Here is a 9,579-nt window from a genome sequence, read left to right on the forward strand (position 1 = left end):
GAAATATCTGCAAATACAGTCTTCTTTTAACATTTGAATAGTGTAAGTGTTCTGATAGGAGTCTATAGCCAGATCATCCCAGTGTGAATAGGAATAATTACTATAAATACAACAAGAAAAAAATGTTTTGAGATTGTGAACAATTTTAAAGAGCTATGATATTTATATTAGTCAAATATATACAAAGCAGCTGACATGGTATCTGTCATTTCATCGGCTTATTAGCCATAATAGTGCTCCGTTGTAGTAAGGTCAGGGTTTCTCAGCCTTGGCACTGTTATACTTATGGGCTGGATAATTCTTCATTGCAGGAGGCTGTCCTGTGTGTTTTAAGTTTAGCAGCCCCCTTGGCGCCTATCCTCTCGATGCCAGTAATGTCCACACAGTCATGACACTCAAAAATGTCTCCAGACATTGCCATATGTGCCTGGGAGACACAACTGCCCTGAGAACTGCTGTGTAATTGACTCTACATCAGGCTTTACACATAGAGTTCTCACACATGGGAATATTAATGGCAGCTTTTTCTAAGCTTTATCCTAAGACCTCCATATACTGAAGTTTTTTTTGAGAAAGTGATGGTCTGTATTATTTCCAGCCTTTGATTATGTGAGAAAGAAAAAGAGAGGATTTGTATACCTCCTTATCTGTGTGAAAGCAACATTCTAATCAGAACGCCTCCCTCCCACTTCACCCCTCCTACCCCCAGTCTCTGCAGAAGAACGGGTCGGTTGTGGCCATGACAGGAGATGGAGTAAATGATGCAGTTGCTCTGAAGGCTGCAGACATTGGAGTTGCGATGGGTCAGACTGGCACAGATGTTTGCAAAGAGGCAGCTGACATGATCCTGGTGGATGATGATTTCCAAACCATCATGTAAGTTTTCTTTCAGTGAATGCACATCAGAGAGTTTCTTCCTATCCTTTTCTGCACCTCATTTGCAGAAAAGTGTTTAGCAGTTTTAGATGTTGGATGAGCTCAACTCTTTTACTAAACTAAGCAATCTCGTTTTGTGTCCTAGTGTGTAGTTTTTTTTGTATGGAAATTATTTGTATGGAATGGACATCAAGATGGCAGGGCTCTTCATTTAAGAAATATTACTGAGTACCAGCCAAGTTTCACATTTCCTTGCCACTAGTGTGGTGGTACAGCAGTGGACCTTCATGTGGCTTTATTCAAGTTAAATTCAGGCTCTCAGGAATGAGCATGTGCCTGGCTTTACGACAAGGATTATAAATAAAGATCCCATCCATATCTGTTTCCTTATGTCAGGAATTCTTCACGTTGCCAATGATGCAGTTTATCATTTGAATAGATTTTTTTCATCCATAGTTTCTAATTAAGATTCTTCCATAATAACCTGCTGGTGTCATTAACCCATGTGGCCTCAAGTGGAACATGTGGGCCCTCAGGACCCAGAATTGCAAAGTTCTTCTAAGGATAGAAGATATTTAATTTCCATTCTTAGAATTGTATAAAAATCTCAGAAGATAGGATAGTTTGTTCATAAAATACATGTTTTCCTAGACTGAGCAAAATGAATGAGAGGATTTTCATGAATCTTTGTAAAATATATTCTTTTTATAATTCTGGTACAACATATATCCAGTTGTATCTAGGAATAACAGTTGAGTTAAATTCTGTAATTCTTATGTATGTCATTGCCATTTAATTTCTGACCTGCATTAACTTAACCCCTTACCATACATACTTCTGTACCTTTAAGAAAAATAAACAAATCTATGGCTGATTCATATCAATGTATGACCAAAAAAAAATAATAATAATAATAAAAAATAATAAAAAAAAAAGAAAAATAAACTTGGGAGGGGTAAAGAAGATCATTATTTTAGTATTATAAATGTGTATTATTGTCTTGTATAGAAACACAGTATGTGATTTTAATGTTGAAATGTCTTTAAGAATAAAAATTATTCTGTTATGAAATTAGTTCAGGTACAGTAGGAGGCTTGACTTTAATGCTTTGCCAGATAATGTTTCTGTATTTTTTTTCTAGTTTTAATTATGTAAGTAAAATCATTTTATTAATGTATGGGTTTTATCAGTTGGGAACTTGTTTTCAAAATTAGTTCCACAGTATTGCTGTATTCTTATTTTTTTGCGATTATATTTTCTCACCCAATCTTATTTTTAACTTTCAGGTCTGCAATTGAAGAGGGTAAAGGGATTTATAATAACATTAAAAATTTTGTTAGATTCCAGCTGAGCACGTAAGTTTGTAAGAAATTGTGACAAACTTATGGGTCTTATAGATAAATTATTCAAAAAGTAGAATTGAAACAGAATGCCTATAATCTGGGCTCTTATTTATCATATGTAAGTTTTCCAGTGTGAAAACTGAATTTTGTCCTAAAATTAAACATGGCATGATAAAGAGGTTCTAAATGTAATTACTTGTGTATATCATCATCAAAATATATTAACTGTTGTGGCTTATTTAATAGCTTCTGAAGTAACTAAGAAAGGGGTGTCAAATTTTAATTTTTCTTCTTGGTATCTTTTTCCAAAAGCAGAAGGGCTTTTATTGTAGTCTGTTACAAAACAGTTATAAAAATACCACTGAAACTGTTAACTGTTATCTGAACTCAGTTAAAAATACTTCCTCTATTTGTTGTTGTTATCTAAACACTTTGCAAATCCTTTATTAAGTTGCTGTGGATCATAAGGGCTAACTCTTTGAAACACACTAATGAAGCAGTAGTTTACTGGGAAATACAGGCTTCCTTTAAAAGAACAGTAGTAACATGAGAGTTTTACATGCTAAGAAAGTGATGTCATAAAATTAGCAGGAATTATACAGTGTTGATCCATTTTTAAAAATAACTCTTTCTTTTGATAGGAGTATAGCAGCATTAACTTTAATCTCACTGGCTACATTAATGAACTTTCCCAATCCTCTCAATGCCATGCAGATTTTGTGGATCAATATTATTATGGATGGACCTCCAGCTCAGAGGTAAGAGTTTCCTCATTTGTAAGCTAGAAGGACAAGGATAGCCTTATATCCTGATAGTTAAACTCTAAGACTTCATTCCCGGGTAGCATCTGAAATCTCTGCAGCATCATGTTTGTTGGAAATTGTGTGATGTGAGCATAGCATTTATTCTTCTGGGGTGCTCATTCATGCATTATGATCTGAGCTTTTACACTGAGATCAGAGCAGGGAACAGGTATAGTCCCTGTCCTTGAAGTAAGCTTTGTTTCTTAGGATGTAATGGAGAAACCTCTCTCTGGCTTTAGTGCTGTTACCAAGGTTCCACTGTCAGTCTTAGAGACTTTGGAAAAGTACTGAAGGACTACTTCAATATTGTAGTATTGAGCATCTAATGTTTTCTTTTATAATAACGGGGTCCTAGATATCGCTTTCTTAACAGAGTAATATGTATCAATGTATAACAAATTATCCTAGTTGAAACTTCCTTGCATGAAAGATATTTCAGAGTCCAGTTGGTTATTCATGTATTTCAGGCCACCCATATTTGAAATAAGTTAGATATAAATGAAATGGGGCAGTTTGAAATTTGATTATCAGTCCCCTACCAAACTGTGGCAAATAAAACAGCAAAGAGTGATAAAATTTATGGTTATTTTTGAGTGATCCTAGCCAAGGTTTTGTTCATAATTCAACATTTTGTTTCCATTAGAAGGCATTTAGTTTCTGGGATAATTGAGGTCAATGAACTTGTGAAAGTAATAAATCCAAATTTTACTTAAAACTTTAATTCACTTTTCTGTTTGTTTTGAAGCCTTGGAGTAGAACCAGTGGATAAAGATGTCATTCGTAAACCTCCACGCAACTGGAAAGACAGCATTTTGACCAAAAACCTGATACTTAAAATACTTGTTTCCTCAATAATCATTGTTTGTGGGACTTTGTTTGTCTTCTGGCGGGAGGTATACTCACTGGATAAGCTGTTTTATTAATATGCATTCTGTATGACAGGATTCCATAATTTTTTTATATTAAACAGAAGGCTGGAAGTTAGGATAACCTTCAAAAATAGAATAAACTTTTAAAAATAGTTTGATTTCAGTATTAATGGGTTAATAGAATTCCTGATTCATATTTTAGAATTATTTAAATATGCAGAAAAATATCAAATACAATAAAAATTAACATGAATATTGGGGTAGAAGTTAGAAAATCTGAGGCTTTAGTATAGCTATTTTAATGTCATTAAAAAAGAAAGTTGTTTTAATATCCAGTTTACAGTTTGGGAGAAGACTTTTTACTTTATGTAGACTACAGCTATTCTTTAGGTTACTTATTTAAATGGTGCATGGGAAATTTAAGTTGCTTATATGTCTTATATATATCTTAGACTAAAGCTTTCATATTTTAAGAGAAAGAAAATATTAGCCCTTTAAAAGCATGTAGTATTTGTCCATTAAATTCAGCCAACTGAAAATCTTTTTCTCCTCTCAACAGCTGCGAGACAATGTGATAACACCTCGGGACACAACAATGACTTTCACGTGCTTTGTGTTTTTTGACATGTTCAATGCACTGAGTTCCAGATCGCAGGTATGCTTGAGTGATTGTAGCTGGCTAATTCAATTGTGTAGAGTACTACTCTCTGTAAGTGGGCAAGGTTTTTAGCTTTGCTTGCTTTTGTAGCCATGGTTACAGGTCCAGATATAGCCTTCCTACAGACATGTGTCCTAACAGGGATGGGAGATTTGGGAAGATAAGCCTTAACTTTGGCCAGAAGATCAAACTAAATCACAGATGTCATCACCTGATTTTTCCTTCTTTCATTTTCTTATTATCTGTAGCTACGTGATAGGTTCAGGTTAACATCTGAGCATAGGACAAAGTTCATGGCTTCTGTTAAGATGGTGTACTTCCTTCTCATTATAGAAGAAAGTATTGTTAGAAGTACTGTGCATATTAACAGTTTCTTAATATCTCCATCAGTGTGTCAAAACTTAGGACATGTAAAATTTTCTTTTCTTCCCATTCTATATCTTAGGGTGGATGGTCTTCTCTTGATGGAAGTGCTTTGATAGAAATTAGTGGGCTAGAACCTAATGGTACTTTCCCAGAACATGTTGTTCTTGGAAACTAGTTATATTTGCCACCTGACTATTCATTTCAATTTTACAGCACCTTAGGAATCCTTAACTGTTACTTATTTCCATTCACCCATGCTCGAACTTTCCAAGTACAGTGCATTGTCATTAATTTAGACTAATTTTTAAAGAAGCTATAGTATTTGGTTTTTGTTCTATGAAAGGCATTTTTACTTTTTCAGTATACATGTAACTAAGTCCAGTCTTCAAGAAAGTTTCTTAGATTATGTACCTTAATGAAATGATTTAGACAATAAGCATATACAAAAAAAGTTTCTTATGCTCTGAAATGCTAAAGGAAGTTTCTGTAGCCTTTATTTTTTAATAGAATCACTTTTTTTTTTGGCCGTGCTGTGCAGCATGTGGGATTTTCAGTTCCCCAACAAGGGATCAAACCCAGGACCCCTGCATTGGGAGCATAGAGTCTTAACCACTGGGCAGCCAGAAAAGACCTAGTATCACTTTTAAAGAAAGTCCTTGATAAAGAAAAGCTGCTTTAAAATTTACCCTCCTCCGTGTGAATTATTCCAAAATACAGTTAATTAAGAGATTTCATGTACTAGTATTGTAGAATTCAGTCCAGCTTGTTAAAAATTAGAGGTGAATATAATAGTAAAGAAGTTGTTTCTATGACCAAGGAGTAGTAACTGAACTCTCTGCTCTGCCAACAGACCAAATCTGTGTTTGAGATTGGACTCTGCAGTAATAAAATGTTTTGCTATGCAGTTCTTGGATCCATCATGGGACAGTTATTAGTTATTTACTTTCCTCCACTTCAGAAAGTTTTTCAGACTGAGAGCCTAAGTATACTGGGTAAATGAAATGTTATGTTTTATAATTTATATATTATAAATGAGTTTAAATATTTTCTAATGTATTTGTTCTAAGAAAACTTCTTTTAAAAAGTGAAATAAGTGGCTTGCTTTGAAAAATGTGTGTACTCTGTTTCTATTTGGAATCACATTTAGGGGAGTCACTCTCCCAAATCTGGTTTTAAACTTTCCTGGTAATTTTTTTCTTGTTAATTTTTTTATAGGTTATCACTTGTCAAAATCATATTTGGTGATTCTGAAAGACAGAGTAATTGTAGTTGATAACTTTTTAATTTTGTGTGAAGAAAAAAACTAGATTTAAGCTCACTAAAAACCAGATGGCTTGTCTTTAAAATTACCATTTTGGTTGTTAAGCTAACATTTTCCTATTCTTATTTGCTAATTTTGCACATCTTATTTTATGAAATAAAAGCCCTAAAAACAGAGTTTTACTAAGTTGATGTGCAAAGTGAGAGTGAAAGTCACTCAGTCGTGTCCTGACTCTTTGTGACCCCATGGACTGTGTCCATAGAATTCTCCAGGCCAGAATACTGGAGCAGGTAGCCTTTCCCTTCTTCAGGGGATCTTCTCAACCCAGGGATTGAACCCAGGTCTCCCGCATTGCGGGTGGATTATTAACCAGCTGAGCCACAAGGGAAGTCCTAGAATACTGGAGTGAGTAACCTATCCCTTCTCCAGCGGATCTTCCTGACCCAGGAATTGAACTGGGGTCTCTGCATTGCAGGTGGATTCTTTGCCAACTGAACTGTCAGGGAAGCCTGATGTGGAAAACACACATTATTTTTCATACACTGTGCATGAAATGTATCATCATCTAGTACATTTAAAAGTTAATCTTCCTGTGTAAGTGTGAGGATGGATGCATTTTATGATAATGCTAGTTCTCACTCTTGGGTTTTTAAAGTTAATTTGGATATCTGTGATCACTATTTTTTGCTGTAAGTTAATCTTAATGTCGAACTAGTTTAATTTCAGGACTTTAATTTCATACTCATATTCTTTCCTCTTTAAAAAAAAAATGGAGTTTTAAGAAGACAGGTGAAATTTTTTGAAGCAGTAAATAAGAATGTGATAGTGTGAACACCATTGTAAAGACATGGTCTTTTAACAGTAACTTGCAAGTGGAATAATGCAGATTTCAATCAAGTTATTCACCACTGCTTGAACAGCCTTTAAAAAACAGCTCCTCTTGGTTGTGTTGCTGTTGAAGTTTGTGATTCTCAGGTCATTGTTCAGGGAAACAGTCAGAGGACTTGTTCTCTGGGCTCTAGTTCTTTTGTGCTGCTTGTCCTTGCTCTGTGACTTTGGGTAAGTCATTTGGTGCATTTGAGCTTTACTCTCCTTATCCTTGAGCTGAGGCTAATTGTGGCTCCTCAAGGAATGGTTGGGAAATAATGTATTTTAAAAGCTGTGGTAAAATGCTAGAAAAACATAAGCTATTAACCTCTGAAAATATAAGTTCACAGAACGGTAAAACCTCATTTTCTCTGCAGACTTACTGTTTCTTCTGGGTCTCACCTCGTCGGTGTGCATAGTGGCAGAAATCATCAAGAAGGTTGAACGGAGCAGAGAGAAGGTCCAGAAGCCTGTTAGCTCGACATCGTCGTCTTTTCTTGAAGTATGATGCATATTGCATTCTTTTATTTGCAAACTAGGAATTGCAGTCTGAGGATCGTTTAGAAGGGCAAGTTCAAGAGGATAAAATGAAGATTTGAGAACTTTTGAACTTTTTATTGACTAAAAATGAGTGTTAAAGACTTGAGGCTTTAACCTGCTGACAGTCCCAAATGAAATTATGCAACTTTGGTAACATTTTCCTTGATTTAAATTGGCTTTTGCAATTGAATGGAACTTCATAAAGTGTATGGGCAGTTATTTAATTTAAAAAAAAAAAAGGCAAAACCTGAACCACCTTCTGCACTTAAAGAGGTCTAACAGTTCAAATACACTATCTATTCTAGATAGATATGATTTTTTTTTAATTTTTAAATATTGTACTATTTATGGTGGTGGGGCTTTCTTACTAATACACAAATAAATTTAATCATTTCAAAGGCATTCTGTTTGGTTTAGGAAGTTAATTCCCAGGAGTGCCATATTTCAGCTACTGTATGTCCTTTTCCCTGCAGTGTAAGCAGTTCAGCTACCTTGTGTTATCATTTTTGTATCTCACGTTTTTTGCACAGGATGTGACCACTGTCAGATCACTGTTCTTTTCTTTCTTTTTGTGATTGAAAAGCCTATACTGCAATTTGAAGTAAATGTTTGCTTTTCTTAGTAAGTGTAAATGGTTGCCTTTTTTCCTCCTTTTTTTATTTTTGGTATGAGTCTTTGGTCTTGCAAAATTAATAAATACAGAGCTGTTGAGTGGCTTGCTAGGTAGGGTAGTAATTAACATTTAGTCATGGAGTCAAAAATATTTAAGACTGTTCAGGCTGAAATTGATAGCAGATTTATATTGTTATGCCTTTTTTTAGAGTTGTTAATGTAAATACATATTTTGTCAAGTGTCATCTTGACAAAGTCACCTCCTAAATATAAATCCAAGTACCTCACCTGAATATCTGAATTGTATTATTTTCAGTGTCTTTTTATGTGTACTTTAAAGAATTTTTTCTAGAAAGTATAGAGTGGTAAACTTCAAGAATGAAAAAGCCCCAAACTTAACTAAACAGACAGTTTATGGACCAGAGTGTAAGTGGAAGACTCTGTGCTGACCTTGGTTTCCCTGGATCTGCAGCTTTCGGGCCCAGAGTCTGTCCTCCTCCTGCTCCCACCAGTATCTTCTGTCTTCTTTCTGCTTCACTGGGCAAGCTAAAGAAATGGATTTGCTCTTGGAATGCCATCAGTTTTTGTAATACCTGGATGGGGTGTAGGTAATTTGTTTTGAGTGTGTGGCAAATTTGGGCCAGAAATTCAGAATTAGAAATACATTTTCTGTTGAGTATTTCTCTATGAAACAGAAACGGGTCTCAACTTCTTACATGTTTAGTTCTTCCTAAAGTTTACTGAATTTTGTATTTTATAATTATACTCTCCAGTTTTTATCTCCAATATTAAACTGCACTGTTAGCACCACAGTACTTTTGTTAATGATAGGAAAGATACCTGTTCTGTGAGTCTGTGGGGATATAACTGAAACAATTAGTATAAGGACCTGAGATGTCTGCAGTTTATTCTGTTTTACTCTTTAAGGCTCGATAGTCAAATGTACATGGAAGCCATTGTCTAATCAACTTTTTCTTTAGTGATGGTGATGTCTCATATCTAAATTTTGTAATAAGTTTTCTTCTCTGTTACAAAGACTTCAAATACGTATTAAGTGCACGTCAATCTTTTGCTTTGCATTTTAGGTTCATATGAAATAAATGTGCCTATTCTGATATTTCAGATTTTAAACCTCCCCCCAGAATGATTTATTTTCAAAAGTTAAGGTTCTTCCAGTTGGGACTGTTAATGTTAAAATCATATGGATGTTGAAGATACAGAAATTACATAGTACTCATAGTACATTGAATCTGTGATTTGAAAAGAAGTGAAATGTATAGTACAGATATCCATCTGTATAACAGATTTCCCACAGTAAAACAACAAATTAGAGTCTGTCTCTGTGTGTATTTCATATATCATATTATCTGAATTAGCATGGATA

At 34.6% G+C, this 9,579-nt stretch overlaps 1 protein-coding gene across 4 annotated transcripts in view; it reads left to right on the top strand.

Moving 5' to 3' along the window:
* Window positions 1-9,527, top strand: part of ATP2C1 (ATPase secretory pathway Ca2+ transporting 1) — a 151,561-nt gene extending 142,034 nt beyond the window's left edge. For all 4 annotated transcript variants that reach the window (XM_061167571.1, XM_061167572.1, XM_061167574.1 and 1 more), the window contains 7 exons: window positions 710-876; window positions 2,163-2,231; window positions 2,861-2,977; window positions 3,768-3,915; window positions 4,451-4,546; window positions 5,766-5,907; window positions 7,421-9,527. In XM_061167571.1, coding sequence (XP_061023554.1) covers window positions 710-876; window positions 2,163-2,231; window positions 2,861-2,977; window positions 3,768-3,915; window positions 4,451-4,546; window positions 5,766-5,907; window positions 7,421-7,551 — 870 coding nt within the window. In that variant the 3' untranslated portion in view covers window positions 7,552-9,527. The remainder of the gene's footprint in view (window positions 1-709; window positions 877-2,162; window positions 2,232-2,860; window positions 2,978-3,767; window positions 3,916-4,450; window positions 4,547-5,765; window positions 5,908-7,420) is intronic.
* The last annotated feature ends 52 nt before the right edge of the window (window positions 9,528-9,579 follow it).

Source organism: Dama dama, chromosome 19 (genome assembly GCF_033118175.1).
Source record: "Dama dama isolate Ldn47 chromosome 19, ASM3311817v1, whole genome shotgun sequence".
NCBI lineage: Eukaryota > Metazoa > Chordata > Mammalia > Artiodactyla > Cervidae > Dama > Dama dama.